This window comes from Melanotaenia boesemani, chromosome 13 (genome assembly GCF_017639745.1).
Source record: "Melanotaenia boesemani isolate fMelBoe1 chromosome 13, fMelBoe1.pri, whole genome shotgun sequence".
Taxonomy (NCBI): Eukaryota; Metazoa; Chordata; class Actinopteri; order Atheriniformes; family Melanotaeniidae; genus Melanotaenia; species Melanotaenia boesemani.
Window position 1 is genome coordinate 7,026,398 of NC_055694.1, and position 20,048 is coordinate 7,046,445.

Here is a 20,048-nt window from a genome sequence, read left to right on the forward strand (position 1 = left end):
GATCCGGTAGCCATGGAGGAATCACCTGCACGTATCCATCCGCGCGAGTGTAAACATAAAACAAGAGTAATAATAAGGGGATTTATTTACAAAATATAATAAACGAAGTCTTTGTAACACGATGCGTAACACAGTCAAGAGCCACTTCCGGACAAAGTCAAGAAACGTTGGTGATATTTTACACAGATTTTATAATACAGTCTGTTGAGGAGGAATTATTGTCTCCTATTGACTGTGTGATCCTTGTAATATAGAAGTAATACTGTAGCTTTATAAATTGTATTCTAGGAAAGGTCCCAAACGTATTTGAACATCACCATTCTCCTCATGAGCTTGTCCTGTAAGATGTAAAATTATACCCAATGGCATGTAAATTTCCACAGTTGTTAAATTTGTAGTCAATATCAGGTTTGATCAGTAACCAAAAAAATTAAGTCATATTTCAAGCTCACTTTCCAATTATAATAAAAGAAAAATCAAGGATCTATATTATTATCACAGTCACAGTTATTGATTGTACAGCCTACTACCACTTTACCTAGCAGGCCTTTAGGGATAATACACTTTATTACCATTACTGACACATTAACATCCTGCAACCTGCACCAGATTAATGATGCAGGGGTGGGGTTGGTAGCTTAACTGGATTAATAAAGTTTTACTATTTATAAATTAAACCTTGTAGTCTTTATAGTTAACTTGTACTTCTGTTATTAGTATATCTGCACAGTAAGGAAATACTTACCTCTGATAAGTAGAGGAGCATAAGCAAGTTTAATGTGGCAAAAACAGAACTGTAATTTAATACAAAAGGTTCCTAACTTTGGAAATGTTTTTGCATTTATCAGACATCCATGGTTGTATACCATATGTTAGGGTGCAGAAAATTTCAGGTTTGGCTGTTCTATAATGCTTGGTAAATCTTTGGCTGCACACTTAGACATCAGGGATGCTACTCTTCTAAACAGCTTAACTATATTGGACTTTTTGCTATTCCACGAGGACTATACAGAACAGTTACAAAGCATAAATACATGGAAATTAAAAATAGAAAAAGTATTATGTAACAAAAACCGTTAATAGCTGGTGTATTACATGAAAAAATGGAAACCCTATACAGCAACAGTTACCGTGTTATACGCTAATTTGACAACAAACACAGTGGATAGTGACGTATCTCGTAATCATTAATAAGGACCGTGCGGTGTCTAGTTTTTCGGGCGGACGTGCTCACTGCCTTGGAACATTCTCTTCACTGTGCGTGGATGTGTGTGTATGTGTGTAGATTATATGTGTGTAATCTGCCTCCACTCGTGTTGATGTCGACTTGCAGTAACCGACTCTGGCGGTGAATAGACAGGATAAAAATAAAAATTTTTAAAAAATTTTAAAAAAGGGGGGAAAAAATACACGCACGCCAGTAGAACTGTAACACGCCAGCACGACCGCTGACATGACCAGTCCGGGCTTCCACCGGGTCGAAACGATGAGCCAGCCTCGACCGGACGAGTTCAAGCCTCCTCCTGAGTGCCCGGTCTTCGAGCCCAGCTGGGAAGAATTTCGAGATCCTTATGCTTTTATCAATAAAATCCGTCCCATCGCGGAGAAAACGGGAATTTGCAAAGTCCGACCACCTCCGGTGAGTGCGAAGAATTGTCTTACAACGTTTCCGAGGCGCGGATGCTGAATTAGTTTGGCTGTAAATTAACCGAACGGTTGGATTTAAAGGGACTGTTCAACATGGCGGATACACGGTTGTGTTCATTCTTTGTGCTGCCACCGCTAGCTACCTCTCAATTCTGCGAATGTAATTGCGCAGTTTTCGTAAACTTATAGCTCACAAGCAGTCAAAAAAAACGAGTCAGTGAGTTTCAAACGGATTACAGTGGTCGTTCATCGTGTGTCAACAAAGCCTCGGTGGTCCGGTCATTGAGCCTCTCAGCTAACAAGCTAACGCTAGCTACCAGCTCACCAAGCAACCTGTCATAATGTGGCACACCACTTTGACACAAGTAGCAATGCGGAAGCCGTTCGGCTGCATACAAGTAGAAGATGATCAACGAAGTGAATATATGATTGACTTTAACTGAACGGTGTTTTTACCTTGTTTGTCCCTGAATGTCCCGAGAGCCTTGAAAGTAACATAAATTAAAGGCTAGTTGTTGAACAACATCCCGAAGCCATTGGGTCACTCAGTGTCTGTTGACCATCACTTTTTGGTCACTTTCAAATGAACACTTGAAGCAGAGTGAATTTTTTCATGATCCAAAGTAAATTTACACATTTCTTTTCCATTATATTGGAGTGAGAAATAATTTGGCCAATAAATGGAGCAAAAACTACACTAAATAATTATTAAATGATTACTAATCTGAAATAAGTCGATGTGGGCGTTGAAGTTGTGGTTATATCTATTACGTTAGCCTAACATTAAACTTGCAATGCACTTTATCACAATGGGAGCTTCTTGAGAATCACCCACTGATCATGTATGAGTAGGGTGTTGTCCTCCATGTTGGCTTTGTGGTAAGCTGGGCTTGTGAGTGAGACTTCCATCTGGCCATTTTGTGTGCCTGTAAGGGGGATGTTGGCTACTGACTTAAAGCAAGATCTTGGGCACCTTCAATGTTTTGTTTTCTCTCACTGTGAATGTGAGCTCAAGTTTTGTAATGACATGTTTATTGATTGGTGATATAAGTTACAAACAGGAAAGGAGCACAGAGTTCTTGCAGTATCAGCAGGCCTCACTTTTGAGCCAAACTTGAGTCAAACATCAGTTTACAAGCCTGCAATCATGTTGCCGTCTTAAATCTTTCACCTGTGTTTAGTCATCATGGTTGATAAATGAATCCTTTCTTACTTTGGTGAAATGTTTTGAAACTCGATTGCCGCAAGCAGAAATACCATGAAAGGAACATATAGCTGTGTTAGCTCTAGGGTATTTCTGTGCAAGAATGGAAGTCATAAAAACTTATTTTGTTTCATAAAAATCTACTCAAACTACATAAAATGATCATCTTCCTGCTCTATTATGTATATTATTGTTGCTTTTCAGGACTGGCAGCCTCCATTTGCGTGTGATGTCGACAAACTTCACTTTGTTCCTCGGATTCAGAGGCTCAATGAACTGGAGGTGAGTTTTGTTAGTCAGATCATGCTTGATTTTTATCTATTTATGCATCTGTATTTAAAAACTGTTTTGTTTTTAATCTAAAAAATGTAGTCACTATGCCTTTTTCAATTGCAAAATAAAGAGGAGTATTATAAATGCACTGTAACAATGATTTGTAACATGGAAAATTTGCATATTTGGGCAAGATTATACAATATTCTTTATTTTTATTATAAAAATAAAGTGAAATAGAACTTCTGATGTTCTTTTTTTAAACAATGAACAAAAAGCTTTTAATCTAATATTTATTTTTATGTTTTTCTTAGTGAAAGTCCTGCTAAATGCCCCTAATGCCTTCTTTTGGTTGGTTTCTTTTCTCAGGCTCAGACCAGAGTCAAGCTCAACTTTTTGGACCAGATTGCCAAATTCTGGGATTTGCAGGGATGTTCCCTGAAGATTCCTCATGTGGAGAGGAAGATTTTGGATTTATATAAGCTAAATAAGGTTGATTGTTAATTACAGAAGCTTAGTTCATACATAGATTATTTAATTTTTTTCTTGATTAGAAATACACTTAAACATATGATGCAACAGATCTGTCTCTTTTTTTCAGCTGGTAGCAGATGAGGGTGGATTTGATGTTGTCTGTCAGGAGCGGCGTTGGACCAGGATTGCACTACAAATGGGCTTCGCCCCTGGCAAAGCCGTCGGCTCGCACCTGCGAGGGCATTATGAGAGAATCCTCTATCCCTACAATCTGTTTCTGAGTGGAACTAACTTGCTGGTGAGTTAGCATGGCAGTATATATTGTGCTTGATGAGTGTGGCTTATCTGCAATTAAAAATCTAATAATGCTGTTCATTAACTTGTTTGCAAAATGGATATTTCCTCTCAAATATTTGTGTTTTCAATAAGTCCTATGAAAGTCTCCTGCATGTGTTTTCTGTTATTTTTCTGGAGATCAGTGGGAATTCTGCGTTAATTCTTAAGTCAGTTCTGTTGTCTGTCTAAATACTGAGTGGGTAGTTGATGTCTTGTGTCATTTAAATGCATTTGCATTTAACAAGAGACCTTATCCAAGATTATTGAATTGGTTCTGTGTGGCCTCTTGGATTGGTCACTCTAAATTGAATAATTACCAAAGCTCTCTCTTGCCTCAGGCACCAGATCCAGCTTCCAAACTGATGCGTTTGGAGGCTGATCCTGAACTTGAAAAGGTATGTTTGTGTCATGATCATGAAGCCATTCTGCCTTAAACTAACTAAATGCATGTGTATCTGTGGCGAGGCATCAGGCTGAATTTCCAGCTTAACAGGGTAATGGGGTGCAGACATGGGACTGAGAATTTAACCCATCTCATAACCGGCTTATTTTAATGTTCTTATCAGCTGTATCATCTACATTCAGCAGATATCTTGGAAGAAAATTTAAAAATAAAGTTGAATTTTTAGTCAAGCACCAATTAGTTGAGACGTTAACAGACAGCAGGGATGAAAGCTGTTCAGTTCTGCTTTATAAAAAGTCAATCTGTTGCAAAAATATCCACTTATGTACTAAAGTCTGCGTGTAAAGCTGTCAAACTAACTCTACTTCTTTACAAGTGCCCTTTTTTGTTAATTTAGTACAAATCTAGACATCTTATGAAGTTGCGCATTCCTCCCTAGAGTTTTAATTAATTGTTATTAATTGTAAAGAAAATGAGAGGAAAGGTGATACATGCTGTCTCCGTTAAAGTCCTTTAGCATGTTTCTTAGCTGCTCGTTTGTGGTGACAAACTTTAACTAACCACATCCTTCCCGCCAACTTTCGTCTTATGGCTGTAATGCCACATATTGTACTGAGTGCACATGTTGAACTGAGTAAATATTCATCTTTTAGTCACATTTTGTAGCTACTGTAATTGTTGGATCCATTTTAAAGCATAATGCTACCTTACTCTCCCACTTCCTGTTTATATACTTTCATTTGACCTTGTCTGTTCTTCCTGATTACTGCCTCTGTGCTTTCAGGTATTTCCAGTAAGGTACACCAGTGCTTATGTTTGTGGTTGTAACTGGCTCCTTGTTTCCTCCAGTGTGTTCAGAAGCCTGTCCAGCCGGCGGAGAGTGCAGATGACAAGGAGCAGAAGCTGCAGGACCAGGCTCAGAGGCAGCCTCCCCCGCCGCCTGACTCTTGCCCCAGTGCTCGCAGAGCCAAGCGCATGAAGTGTGAGGTGGGAGCCACATACACCTGATGCCATACACACACCACACAGTTAAAGCTTCATTTAAGTTGGCATCAGTTTTACTCCTCATTTTTCATCAGACCACTTGCGTGAAGACTGAACCAGGTGAGGCAGGCGAGAACCGGCCGAACCTGAGGCGGAGGATGGGCTCTTTTGTCGCCAAGCCAGAACCAGGTCAGATTCCTCATCTACAGCATGAATGAAAGCATTACAACGTAAAACACCCTGCTGGCCCTGACACGAACAGTTTATAACTCTTCATAATCTACTTGTAAGAAGAAATGGGAGCTGACAAGTTGAGAGATAATCATCAAACTCATGCCAAAACACAGCTGGAACCACACATACATGAACATACAAGTATTTCCTTCTATCCAGAACAAACATATTTTATAATATGCTGCTTGTAAATTTGGAATTTGAAATAAAGATTTACCAAATTACCTTTTAAACAGCATTAAAGCATACGTGCTGCTCTTAGTAATAGTGATGTTTCCTGATTTCTTACAGAAAAGCTGATTCCCATTCCAGTGAAACAGGAACCAGTTGAGAGTAAGGAACCAATATTTGAAGCCGACAAACCCAAGTCACGGTACAAAAAGATGATTCCACCTCTTCCTCCAAGTCCGGTTAGTAGAAACATCTTCTGTCTGCTCCTTGGCTGGTATTACTGGTGTGACATACACTTTTTCCCACATCTTCAATGTCCTTTGTCCATTTTAGATTTATTGTTTAATTAGTGTCCAGATAAACAAAACCAAACATATTTTCAGCTATTATAATAAATAAAAGATGACATGAAATAATACCAGGAAGAGTATATATTTCACATTCTTGTTGGTAACCGTTTTATTATACTTATATGAATATTATTTATTTAATGTCTGGTCCCTGTGTCGTCCAGGTGGATCTGGTTGTGTGTCTGGTGTGTGGCAGTGGCGGAGATGAAGACCGCCTGTTGCTGTGTGATGGCTGTGACGACAGCTACCACACCTTCTGTCTGATCCCTCCTCTGCACGACATCCCTAAAGGAGACTGGAGATGTCCTAAGTGTCTGGCTCAGGTGATGATAAACAGCAAGGTCTGAATAAAGCCATTTAACTTAATTACTGAATTATCAATGAATTAAAGGGGACATATACATATTTCTAGGTTAACGCTGTAAATACCATAGTATGAATGGCAATTGATATTTTGTGTTGCTGGCGACACAGTAGGACTTTTTCATTCTCTTGGGGGCTTGTGTTGCATAAATATAATGTAGCTCCTTGGTTCACCCTCTCTCTCTTTTTATGAGCTAACATGCTTTTAGCTTTTTAAATGCTTTTTTCTTTTCTTGCACTGCTTTGAAGGAATGATGTGTGTCAGCCAGGTTACTCGGTGTGACCTGATTCACACGTCACACTCATGAGATTATCATAATCAGATAACGATCAATGTGTGCAGGTGTATTCAAATCAAGTCAGTTAGATAGTAGGTGCAGATAAAATATAAAATAATAGCTAAATGACTTAAAATAGCCTAATGACATTGAGGCCATGAAGCTGCAACTCTTGATAGTGTTGTATTAGTGGCACCTTTAGTTATTAATTCAGAAATTTGCTCCAAGTAGAAACGAAAGGCTCACGAGGTTTTGTGAGACAACAAAACACATAGCAGGTAGTTTCAGTTTGAGACATGCAGCACCACAAGAGAACAAAGGGAATGAGCAGTTATCAGGCAAAGACAGCTCTGAAGTTCAGCTTGGCATTTGATTGGCGTTAATGGCCGTTTAAGTTATCAAATTTGAGGCATCTCCACATGTGCATGCAGGCACGTTTGAGCTTTATATCGAGACTTGTAGGGTTAAATCCTGTCCACATGATAAACACCTTAATGCTCTGCTGATGTAGGCAGGAAGTCTGCGCAGAAAGTTGGTCAGGACAGAATAAGTGAAAGTTTCACAAGCCTTAGGGGGAAACCACAAATAGTCTAAAGGTGGCCCTGAAACAAAGCTCTCTGATCAGACCAAAGCTTGTGCTTTAAACATCCAGGGAGCTTAATGACAAACCCCCACCCGACTCATGATATGTCCCCCTTTACAAGAGCTGTGCAAAATTATGCAATTAAAAAAATACTGAACCTGAAATGTTGACAAAAGCTGTCAAGTTGTGGGATAACATTAAATCAGTTTTTAATGTAACCCACAGGAATGCAACAAACCTCATGAGGCGTTCGGGTTTGAACAAGCGTACAGAGATTATTCTCTACGTGCGTTTGGCCAAATGGCAGATGCTTTCAAATCAGATTACTTCAACATGCCGGTTCATGTAAGTAGTATAACTTTCACCTTAAATGTCTTTCTCCCTCTTTGTCTCAGTATTTTAATGAAAATGTAAATATCTTTCTTTGTTACAGATGGTACCCACAGAGCTGGTAGAGAAGGAATTCTGGCGTTTGGTTGGCGCCATCGAGGAAGACGTAACTGTAGAATATGGAGCAGATATCGCCTCAAAGGAGTTTGGCAGTGGATTCCCCATTCCTAATGGAAAGTTTAAGGTTTCCCCAGCAGATGAGGTATCTCCTTAAAACTGTCAAAGCCCTGTCTGTCACTGGAATGTTGTTGTGACTGTTTTGTGTTTAATTGCATTTGGATTAATCAAACAAAATACAGGCAGGTAGATTTATTGTGCAATAAATATTTGTTTAATTAATCTGAGTATGTTTTTCGTTCTTCAGAAGTACCTCAAATGTGGTTGGAACCTCAACAACCTGGCCATGATGAACCCGTCTGTGCTGACTCACGTAACAGCCGACATCTGTGGGATGACGCTGCCGTGGCTTTATGTTGGCATGTGCTTCTCCTCCTTCTGCTGGCACATTGAGGATCACTGGAGCTACTCCATCAACTACCTACACTGGTATGACTTGATAAATAAGTAATTCCAACATGTCTTTTTTGTAAGTAATTTTCCTTCCACTAGAAACCATGAATAGTATCAGAAATGTAAAGCAGTTGGCATGAAGTGATTTTTGTGTTTTAAAACTCTACAAGGGGAGAACCCAAAACCTGGTATGGAGCTCCTGGTTTTGCTGCAGAGCAGCTGGAGGAGGTGATGAAGAAATTGGCTCCAGAGCTGTTTGAGTCCCAGCCTGACCTGTTACACCAGCTGGTCACCATCATGAACCCCAACACCCTGATGGACTACGGTGTCCCAGTACGTATTAAAGAGCCTGCTTTCATGATTTCTTCTATCTTATCCACAGCAGCATGGAGCTAATTTATGCAGATGCTAACTAAATTCATCTGTTTCAGATTTACAGAACAAACCAGTGTGCTGGTGAGTTTGTCATTACGTTTCCCAGAGCATATCACAGTGGCTTCAATCAGGGCTTTAACTTTGCCGAGGCAGTCAACTTCTGCACTGTGGACTGGGTACGTGTTGCTTAAAATGTGTTGTTCTAAACATTGGACTTTTTATCATATACAGGTTCCCATCATTTGTTTGTGAATGTCGTCTCTCTGTTAAAATATATTAAATTTATTTGCACATAAAAGTTAAAATTAATATTATTCATATTAAAAAGTGTACGCATTTGAGAGGCTAAAACCTCTGACATGTTTAAGGAGTTATTTAAACCATTTTTATTCAATAACCCGACTTTGTTGATTACTTTCCCTCCTGCACCATCACCATCTATGCATTGGAGTACAATGCATCACATGTGATTCAGTAGCTGTTAACGGTGTCAGATGAAATGTAATGCAGGAAAAAAAGTTGTAGGATTGTATTTCACTGTCCTTATGAACCTTTCATTTCCTCTCTGTGCCTCCAGATGCCTCTGGGCAGACAGTGTGTCGAACACTATCGGATGCTGCACCGGTACAATGTCTTCTCCCATGATGAGATGGTGTGCAACATGGCCTCAAAAGCAGACAGACTCAACATGGTCCTGGCCTCAGCAGTCCACAAGGACATGGTCCTCATGATCCAAGAAGAAAAGGAACAAAGGGATAAAGTGAAGAAAATGGTACAGCACTCATCGTTTTCATTATATCAGTTTTTTTATGCTACACATGACCTGGATGACCAGAAACTAATGATGTGTCATGGATCTTTTTGATAATTGAGGTCCGTTCTCTCAAACAGACAAACTTGACCTGTTGCTCTCTGCTTGAGTTTGCTTTTAAACCGTTTGTTGTTGTATCACGCCCTCAGGGTGTGTTGCACTGCATGGAGGCAAAATACGACCACCTCCAAGATGATGAGCGGCAGTGTGCCAAGTGCAGGACCACCTGCTACCTTTCTGCTATCACCTGTCCCTGCAGCCCAGGAGTCCTGGTCTGTCTTTACCACATCAACGACCTCTGCTCCTGCCCCATCACCAACTACACTCTGAAGTAAGTCCTGCCAGAACTGATCCAGAAGCAGTTAATCATGAGCGCTGGGGCCGGTCAACATTTTAGTTAAAAATAGATTTTACCATTTAAACTTCTAGTTATGCAGGACCTGACTTAAGCATCATATGTTTGTCCTGTAAATTGAGTTTTTGTTAAGTTTTGTTTGCTGCTGCAGTTACAGATACACACTGGATGACCTGCTCCCCATGATGAATGCTGTGAAGCAGCGAGCTGAGCTGTACGATCAATGGGCCTGCCGCGTGACAGAGACTCTAGAGGCTAAACTGGAAAAGAAAAAAGGTGCGTAGCATTAAAATCAAACCCTAAAGAGACATATTATTACTTTTCTTTTCTCTCTCTTTTTTTTCTTTTTCTTTTTTTTTTTTTTTTACATTTTTTTACAATTTACTGAGGCCTCAAGGAAATATATTTGTTTGAAATACCATAGGTTAACAGTACAGTAGCACCATTTTCAGTCTTTAAGTTTACAGCTCTTTTCATAGCAGTCAGTTTTCCTTTTTCTGCTTTTTCTTTGTCATCGAGGAATAACTCTAGGAACATGCTATTATCCTGTGAGAGATAATACTCTCACTCTAGCAAATAAAACAAAACCAGGATGTAAAACATTGGAGAAATTACTGGTAGATGAACTATGAAAGCATGAAGTTTTCAAAGTGCAGATCTTGCTTGGAGTCAGTCAGAAATTGGCTGGTTGACTATTTTCTTTAATTTAATGATGAGAAAACTGAAGTCCATGTTTGTGCCTCTGATAGATTTCTGCTTAAGATTGTAGAGCCTCTTGGCTGTTCGACCCTCACTTAGAAACCTCTGTGTTACTCTTGACTTTGCAACTACTGTGGATGCTCATGTTAAATCACTGGTTTGTTCTTGTTTTTGTCATTTAAAAAATATTACCAAGCTGAGTCCTACTGTGTCTCACACTGAGATGGAAATGATCCCACACGCTTTCATTTCATCACATATAGATTTCTGTAATTCATTTAGTTGTCTGAGTAAAAGGAAAATCACTAAAAGTTGTAGAGAATGCTGCTGCAAGGCTCCTAACAAAATATTCAAAGTGTTATGTCAGCTGCACTGGCTCCCCATCTATTACAGAGTATATGTCAAAATTTTGGTTTTAACATATCGAGCATTGGATGGTTAAGCATCAGGTTATGAGATCATGTTATCAGGGTCTGCTGAAATCTGTGGACTCAGTGAAAGCAGCTAAAAACCATCTTTTTAAGCTTGCTTTTGGGTAGCTTTTGTTGTTGTATTTTATTTTTTCTTGTTTCTTGTATCTATTTGTGAAGAGTTTTCCCATTTCTAAAGAAGCAACTAATCATGAACTTAAGGTTGGGTGGAAATAAAGAAATGTTTCAGCACAGTTCTACTCTGATTTGGTAGTTCTACAAATCTATACAGCTAACTCAGTGGTATATTTTCAGGTGTGGGCAGTGCCAAAAAGTGCCATCGTTGTGTCTTCTTCTATTGCTAGTAATTTAAGATAAACAAATACTTTTAGTGATTTTTTAAATTTGGCCTTTACTACATGACATGTAGGGATAAAGGTTGAGCTAAATTGATCAGTAAAAGCAAAGTGAAGTTCAACAGGAGTCGGTCATCAGCTGCACAGGAAAGTGTCAGGTTATTTAAACTGTGACTTTTCATTTCACGTCAGTGACTAACTGGTGTGCTCTCCTCAGGCCTGCCGGTCTTTCGCTCCCTTCTGGCTGAGTCAGAGTCCAAGCTGTTTCCCGACAACGACCTGCTGCGCCGGCTGCGTCTGGTCACACAAGATGCAGAGAAATGCGCCTCAGTGGCGCAGCAGCTGCTGAACGGCAAGAAGCAGACCAGGTGACTTTTACGTGGTTTAACCATTAGCTTCTAAAATAAAGTTTTCTTACATTTCACTGTGTCAGGGAATCACCTCAGTAGGGTGGATGTGTTCATTACCAGGTATCGGTGTGGTAGTGGGAAGTCACGGAGCCAGCTGACTGTAGAGGAGCTCAGCTCGTTTGTGAGGCAGCTGTATAACCTCTCCTGCAGCCTCCCTCAGGCACCCATGCTGAAGGTAAGCAGAGGAAGAGAGATGTGTTCTGTGTTCAGTTTAAACTCACTTTTAAATCAGCCACAACCATAAGAGCTTAACCTGCAGTGCTAGACCCACAAAAACATCAGTTTTGATTTGCTTTGCATTGAATGTCTTTCTCCAGGAACTCTTAAATCGCATCGAAGACTTCCAGCAGCACAGCGAGAAGGTCCTGGCAGACGAAGCTCCCAGCGTGGCTGAGATCCAGAGCCTGTTAGATATCAGCTTTGACTTTGACGTGGACCTACCGGAGCTGCCTCGGCTGAGGGTGAGGCTGGAACAAGCGCGGTGGCTGGAGGGCGTGCAGCAGGCCAGCGTCCAGCCCGCCAACCTCTCTCTGGAGACCATGAGGAGGCTCATCGACCAGGGAGTTGGTCTGGCACCTCATCCATCTGTGGAGAAAGCCATGGCACGCCTCCAGGAGCAGCTCACTCTGTCCGAGCACTGGGAGGACAAGGCGAGCAGTCTTCTTAAGGCCAGGTGAGGACAGCGGACTGAGCCATGATGATGCTTGGATATAAGCCGTAGTAAGGGAAAAATCAAAAACGTCAACAAGAGCACATAATGTTGTCTCGCTCTGATTTTAATTTAAAAAAAAAGAAATGTCTTCTTCTTTCTCCTTGTTATTTATAAGCTGTCCAACTATTTGCACTGATTGTAACTGAATAATGTAATATTACATCAGTGCTCTTGATTTTGCTTCATTTTAATTACAGCTAGTACAAAATGCTGCTGCTAGAATATCCAACATGATCAACAAAAAGTGAGCATCATATTTAGTTCTGCCCTCATTCCATCGGTACTCAGTGCTTTTCAGTATTAACGGTCATCCGTGCTTTGTAAATACTTCAATGGCATGGCTGTGAGGAATGTGCTTCACTTCTCTCCATCATCAGATGAATTAATCTCAAGCCAGGACTCAAACTATTAGACTTTTCAAGTTTAAGATTTTAAAAACTTTAAAGTATTGTAAGGGGAATTTAAAATGTTTGATTAGTACCATAAAAAAAGATTTGTTCTCAAAATGTTCATTATTATTTGCTGTGATTTACAGTTTTTTCGTTTTTTTTTTATCTTATATTTTCTTAAAGTCTTGGTTGTGTTTGTCAAATATGATAAATATTTAAGAAAGATTCTGAATGAGTTGTCATGACACAGAATTCATGCAAATCAGGGCCCAAGTTTATGTTTACGATGTGTGCTCTACTGCCCACCAGGCCCCCACACTCCATAGAAACTCTCAGCACGGCTGCTGAGAAGGCCTCTGCGATCCCTGCTTACCTCCCAAACTGTCTCCTCCTGAAAGACACCATCAGAAAAGCTCGTGAGTGGCTTCAAGAAAACGAGGAGCTGCAGGTTTGGATGAACACGATAGTTGATAACCTGACTAACTTTGACTGGACATGAGTCTCTGTAAAGTACTTTATTTGAGAATAACTGAAATAATCTGCTCATTTCAGGCCAGCGGCTGTGTGCTTATGGTGGACCGTCTTTCTGACATGGTGTTGCGAGGACAAGCCATCCAGGTCCACCTGGAGCCTTTAGAGAGGCTCGAGTCTTTATTGCTGGATGTGCAGAAATGGAAAGAATCTGCAGCAACAACTTTCCTTGAAAAAGATTCAACCCTCACCTTACTAGAGGTAAAATCTCACAGATTTAATGTGACCATTAGCAGTTTATTTCAGCTAAGTTTGTATTTATGTCTGCTGGACTGTAGATCTACAAAGATAAACCAGAAAACTATTATTGATTTAAAAAAAAAAAAAAAAAAAGTCAAATATTTCATGTTTTTAAGTCATTATGTAGGGATTTGATGTTTTCATCTTATGGTGAAATGGACATCTAAGTTTGATTGTAGCTGAATTAATAAACTATTTAAAATATAATTATGTTATTATATTAATCAGTACTAAAAATAGATGTGAGAGCTAAAGTCATTTGTCTGTAAATAAAGGCATTTATTAGTACATATATTTAAACGTTCCTTATATGTCTCAGCCATGAGCTGCTCCATTAGATCCAAAATCTCATCTCAACTTTTTTCTTTTATTGCAGGTTCTGTGTCCGAGATTGGAAGTTGGAAATGTGGCATCTCCAAAGAGGAAGGCCAAGAAAGGGAAAGAATGGCCTAAAAACAACAAAAAGAAAACTGCTCGGCTCAACACTCTCTGTGATGTGGAAAAAGTCCTTTCACAGAGCAAGGACTCTACCTCTGCTGTGAGTAACTGGTAGAAATAAATGGAAGTGTTGGTATTTTTACTGCAGTAATAAGAAAGAAGAGGGCGATTATCTACTTAATGACTAAATGTAAAAGGTTTGAGGATTAGATCCTCATAAGAAACTTTGTTTAGCAGCATGTTGGCTCGGGATTATATTTTATTCACTTCAGTGCAACAGCAAGCAGCCTTTATCTATGTGAGGATATAAAGGGTGAAGTAGTCAGAATCTGAGCTCATGTGTTGTGGCAGCCATTTCGACCATGCCTGTTAATGCATGTGAGTGCCTGCAGTGAAGTTCAGATTGAGGTTATCCTCCACTAAATAGATCACAGTCTTTCACTGAAAAAGTCTCCCACAACAAAGAAGAGAATGTCGCCTTTGATTTTCACAAGATAGTAAACTCTGAAAAATGCCTGAGGGGCTCCAAGTTAAGTCCCACTTTTAGTTTCTGGTCTGTTTGTTTAGTGGACTGTCTCCTGAATTTTAAGGTCCCGTATTGGAAGGTTAACAGTTACTGGCTCAAAAAGAGTGGTGATGTTGAGATTTTTTGTAGCATGGGAATGTGTAGGTGACAGAACAAGTAGAGGAAGCTGGAATGGCAAATATTCAATCATAAGTAGGGCCCTATGATTTCTGAAATGCGGACAAAATGGCAGAATTTAACAATAAAAATGGTTATAAAACGCGACATATCATGGAATTGGCTGATATGAGGCTGAATTTTCTGCTTTTGCTACATGTTTTTCACCGCGCCTGAGCCAAATGAACAAGAAGACAAGATGAGATTTCAAACCAATGCGGCTTCCTGTCTGCAAGGCGTCGCCTGCGCTGGAAGAGTTCAAATCTCCCCCAGAAAGTCAAAATCGGCTAAGAGACCAACAGAAACACCAAAGTTGTCCAAGAAATGGAAAAATACCACCCTAAGGCTCGCTTTCTCCCCAGTTTTTGTTGATGTTACAAACAAGGAAGAGCTTTGTCAGAGAACCAGAGCAGCCTCTATCAAACTCATTTATCTCAAGTGTTCAAGCTGCAGCTGAAGGCTGCAGGAAAATTATCAGTCCATGTCCACAAAACGTCTGCAGGAGAGACGGCAGCGTATTTAACATAAAAATAATCATTAAAAAAAAAAAGATGTTTGTAGCTCTAAGCTCAGCTTGCAAAGCAGACGGCTCATATAGGCTACAGAGATGACAGCTTGTCTAAATACCTTTTAAGAAAATTATATTTTCCTGTTGAACTGTTGAAATTTTATACATCCACCACATGATTAGACATACCCCCCCTGGAAAAATTAGGCTACAGAGTTTAACAATTCAGGGAGAAAAATAAAACTGATTTAATAGGAAAAACAAATATTAAAAGAAATAGAGGCTTGATTTCATCCTAAATAAGGACTAAAAGTAGAACATGGAGGAACAGATCTTCCTCAGTTAACTTTCTCTAATGCTTCGTGACTTCCAAACTTTGACAGTAAGTAAATGTTCTGTTTTCGTTTCATTCACCAGACGGCAACTCTGGAGGAGCTGCGTGTGAGGGAGATGGAAACTTTCTCTAATCTCAGGGCAGCAAACGAGTCAAAGCTCCTTCCCACTGCTGACTGCATGGACCTCAAGGTGTGTTTCTGCCAGAAGGCACCTATGGGTGCCATGCTGCAGTGTGAACTCTGCAGGGATGCCTTCCACAGCGTGTGCGTGAGAGACCTGTCAGACTCCTGCGAGGCCCGGCCGTGGCTCTGTCCGTATTGCCAGCGATCAGAAAAGCCCCCACTGAATGAAGTCCTCTCCCTGCTAGCATCTCTGCAGCACATCCAGGTGCGTCTGCCAGAGGGCGACTCTCTGAACTATCTGGTAGAGAGGACACTTAACTGGCAGCAGCGAGCGCAGCAGATTTCACAGGCGTGCAATTTCCCAGAACTAGAAGAGAGACCAGGAACCCCTCCCACACTAACCCACTGGGTGTCAGGCTGCGACACTCAGGTCAACAACGCTCAGGTCAGTCTTTGTCTCTTTGTGCAACTTTTTTGTTTTCTGTTGACCAGTTAACGCTTTACAGATGCTCATTTGGAGTTTGATGTTGTTTTTACAGGCTCCATGTTTGACTCCAGAGTGGAATAGGACAAGCCATGCTCAGACTGTCTTCTACACCGAGCAGAGATGCATCCCACTGCAGGGTCAGTGTTGTCTCCGTTCACTGTTATAAAACATGAGGCATGATTTATTATATATTCTGTGTGATTCACAGGGTTGAATCACGACCTGGAGGAGCTGTTAGTGGAGGGGCTCCTGCTGCAGGTGTCTCTGCCACAGCTCCAGAGCCTTTACCACGTTTTATTGGACAGAGCCAGCAGCCAGCACACAAACAGATGCATGTCGCCATTGCAGGAGGAGGCCTCCGACTCTGACAAACACATGCAGTTTATCTCTCAGGGAACAAATATGCCACTGAACCAGGTAAAAATACTTCACATCTGAATGAACGGGTTCAAATCCTCAGAGCTGTCTCTGATAAGGATTTTATTTTCAGGATAGTACCAGCAGCACAAGGGAAACCATGACTGGCTCAGAGAGGAAAACTAAGAGGCATCTGGAGAGGGAAGGTTTAGATGCAGAGCGCAAGGGGAAGGACAAAAAGCACTCTCACAAAAGACAGAAGATCAATAAAAAGAAGGCTCAGCGCCGGGCAGCTTCGACCTCATCGTCACCTCGCTCTGATTTCTCCCAGTCTGACGACTCCGACGAAGAAATGGCCGTGTGTCCAGCAGAGAGCTGTCAGCAGCCAGAAGGAGATGAGGTGAGAAAAAAAACCTGAAAAACATTTATTATGTGGAAGAAAGCTCAGACAGCAACTATGTTAAAAAAAGGAATCTTTTTCCTGTCCTTCAGCTCTGTGAGCTGTTTGTACTCTGCCCATACAAGGCAGGAATTTTCTCTGCTCAGACATTTTATTCCGGCTCGACTGTGATAGGTGATACTCTCCATTCATGTTTGATAAGATAAAACAAAATTCCTCAGAGTCAGTTTTCTCACAACAAGATGTCATATTGTCATAACAAGTGATGGCAGAAGGAGACAGCAGGAAATATAAGTTTTGACTGGATATTGTCAGGAAGCATGTCATTTCTTTACCTTATACAAGGACAATGAAGTGAAGCTGTTACATACCTTAAAAAATTATAGTTTTCACATAGTAACATGTTTTTTTCCATAAAGCACATTTTAAGCCAGGAAGCATACAGGATCAGCTACGTTTACATGGACAAATATTTCATCCATCTGATTGAAATAAATCTGATCAGTTTCCAGCTGACATGTTTACATGGATGCTGAATAAAGAGAGCCAATCAGTTGTGAGTTTAAAAAGATTTCTTACCATCGTAATGCTTTTGAGGTGCGTAATGTACACTAATTTAGAAGAAGATGAAGAACAAGGTTTATTTTTTAATGCTCAATAATAATTAAAACTGCCCAATAGTTGTTTACTCTTCACGTTTCCAATAGAAACGTTGTTTCGGCCACAGTCCAGTTTGTTTTGCTGTCTTGCCTGAAACTCGCGTCACTGAACCCCTCATGTGGTTCATGCATGCGCTGAAGCAACATACACCACAGAAACCATAAGACTGAGTGTAGACATGTTTTATTTTCTGCTGATCAGGAAAAGGTTTAATCTAATTACAGCTGTTCAGACTTGATTTGTAAATGTTTCTTGTTCCAGCTCAGCTAGGTTTTCGTAGGCAGAAACTCCAGGGTGCCCATTCCAACACACGTTGAGCTGCCACCAGATTAATTCATTTCATCTCGCTGCCTTCATTGACTCATTTTCAGCTGCAGCTGATTTTTGGTGCTGAAAACTGTGAGAAGCCACAGTCCACCACCAGCTCAGTCCAGCTGCACAACCTTCAGGTTGCAGACAAGAAAACAAGAGCGAAGATTGCAGAAAGAAAAACTTCTGTTACTGTGAATCGTCTCTTTGTTCGTTGCAGCTTTTTTGTTATATCATTTTCGTGTGTGTGTGTGTGTGTGTGCAGGTGGATTGGGTCCAGTGTGACGGCAGCTGCAATCAGTGGTTTCACCAAGTGTGTGTTGGCGTTACGGCGGAGATGGCCGAGAAGGAGGACTATATTTGTGTCACGTGTACACTGAATGATGGACACATGAGAAAATGAGGAGACTCCAGAGTTTCCCCGGAAGTCTGCGCGTCCCCAGTCCGTTACTGGAGCCTCGAGTCTGGATGTGTCACTGATCCCGTTCCCTTCCTCACCCCACCCCGGGCCCGTCTGTCCCACCCTTTTGTAACAACGGTGCTATCTCCTCTTTGACTTGTCGTCCGAAACTATAATGTTTAGTTATTTTTTTGTATTTTTACATATATATTATATATATTTCTTTCTTCTGATGAATTGTTGTGTGGTGTTTAAATGGGGAAAAAAAACAGGATGTGAAGTGTGCTGCATGGGATTCTGTTTCATCGGCGCAGAGGAGTCTTACACCATGATACCCAAGTAAAGAGAGTTAAGGTTAAAATTATCTTCTTTGGAACCTCCTTGCATGATTAACCAGATCTATGGGGACAGAAGTTGAGGTAATCACCCCCTGAACCCCCTCAAGAAGTAACTATTGCAATTTTTCTTTTTTCTGTTGTTTTTTTTTTTTCTTTGAATTCCATTGTTTAGTACATGCATCTTAATATAATTATTCCTCTTTTTTTGTAGAATAGGTTTATTTATCTGAGCAATAATTTTTGTCTGAATTGACTTAAATGGCTTGATCTCCGCTGAGTTGTGTTTTAGCGATGGTGGTGTGATGTACAGAAAGTTCCACAGATGGATGGGTGACAGCTGTGGAGACACACCTGAGCAGGCTGAAGGAAAAACATGCTGCTAACAGGCAGATCCACAGACTGGAACCCAGCATAAAATACTGAGGGAAAGACTCGGAAAGGGTGAAGATGTTACAAGTTTATATTGTGGAATAAAGCCTGTTTGTTCTATGTAGAAGTCTTGTCCTTTCACTTGGTAGAGGGAAAACCCCATGATGTCCTCTTTAACAGGATTTCAAAGCATTTTTATATTTCACAAACACCCACATCCTTTATGACTGATGCCTTTTTTAAGAGTTTTTTTTTTTATTGTGTTTTTAAATTAACGACTGTTTGTTTTCCACCTGAATAAGCTGTGGAAACATTTTCTCATATAAAATATAAATGCGTTTCAGCTAACTTTCTATAAACGGTGTTGCCTTTATTAGTCTAAACATGATTCAGATTAATTAGATTTTCTTTGTTAGGTGGCTTCAGTCAAATTAACAAAATGATTGTTTAAACATTTCCAGCCAAAAGAACAGATTCTTCTACATGTTCATTAGATGTAGGCTCAAACCTCAGATTATAAAGATGAACACAAACACACCCAGTAGCTCAACTAGGTTTAGGTTTGAAGTCAAAATTAAAAAACAAAGTATGAAGAAATAAGATGATGTCACAGCAAAGTGGGAACATTTCCTCTGGGCTTAGATGGATGGATGGATGGATAGATAGATAGATAGATAGATAGATAGATAGATGACTGAATTTCATAAATGACCTTTTTACTTTACTATAATTTTCTATCTCAGACTTCAGACTTTATTTCACGTTTTATCAAACAACAATGACTTTGAAGTTCATTGTTATAACTTTTATCTAATAATTACTATAATTTTTTTATCTCAAAGGTATAACTAGCTCATAGTAATGGCTATCACATAATAATGACTTTCTATTTCTTAATTATTTAGAAAATAAGACTTTTTATCTTATAATTATGACTATTTTATCTCAATAATATGACTTATCTAATAATTAATTTATCTTATAAATAATGTATTTTAATTGCATAATTGGGACTTTTAATCTCATAATAATGACTCTTGCATAATTACTTTTTTTTAAATAGCTTTTAGACAGAAAACAGACACTGAGGCGGTCAACAAACCAAGGAACAATGTCCAAACAAACAAAAACAAACACAAATGAGCAAACAGGCA

The 20,048-nt window shown here is 40.0% G+C and overlaps 1 protein-coding gene across 4 annotated transcripts; it reads left to right on the forward strand.

The window, feature by feature from the left end:
- The first annotated feature begins 1,259 nt into the window (after positions 1-1,259).
- On the forward strand, positions 1,260-19,014 carry kdm5bb (lysine (K)-specific demethylase 5Bb). Of its 4 annotated transcripts, none has more exons than XM_042003518.1 (28): positions 1,260-1,639; positions 3,056-3,133; positions 3,494-3,616; positions 3,726-3,896; positions 4,273-4,329; positions 5,187-5,324; positions 5,417-5,510; positions 5,847-5,965; positions 6,241-6,417; positions 7,526-7,645; positions 7,734-7,892; positions 8,055-8,236; positions 8,371-8,533; positions 8,632-8,751; positions 9,153-9,347; positions 9,536-9,717; positions 9,893-10,017; positions 11,424-11,574; positions 11,677-11,791; positions 11,934-12,289; positions 13,027-13,165; positions 13,270-13,449; positions 13,865-14,026; positions 15,534-16,019; positions 16,114-16,198; positions 16,270-16,478; positions 16,552-16,818; positions 18,053-19,014. In XM_042003518.1, exons 1-28 carry the CDS (start codon positions 1,454-1,456, stop codon positions 18,188-18,190), a joined length of 4,677 nt encoding a protein of 1,558 aa, XP_041859452.1. In that variant the 5' UTR covers positions 1,260-1,453; the 3' UTR covers positions 18,191-19,014. The 4 variants fall into 4 exon arrangements, with proteins under 4 accessions (XP_041859452.1, XP_041859453.1, XP_041859454.1 ...); XM_042003519.1 differs by having other exon boundaries at positions 6,241-6,399; XM_042003520.1 differs by lacking the exon at positions 4,273-4,329.
- The last annotated feature ends 1,034 nt before the right edge of the window (positions 19,015-20,048 follow it).

Excerpts from the sequence above, each read along its gene's own strand:
- kdm5bb (XM_042003518.1), top strand. The coding sequence starts at position 1,454 with ATGACCAGTCCGGGCTTCCACCGGGTCGAAACGATGAGCCAGCCTCGA. Across the intron at positions 8,237-8,370 it reads TCCATCAACTACCTACACTG|GGGAGAACCCAAAACCTGGT; the intron begins GTATGACTTGAT and ends AAACTCTACAAG. Across the intron at positions 10,018-11,423 it reads TAAACTGGAAAAGAAAAAAG|GCCTGCCGGTCTTTCGCTCC; the intron begins GTGCGTAGCATT and ends TGCTCTCCTCAG.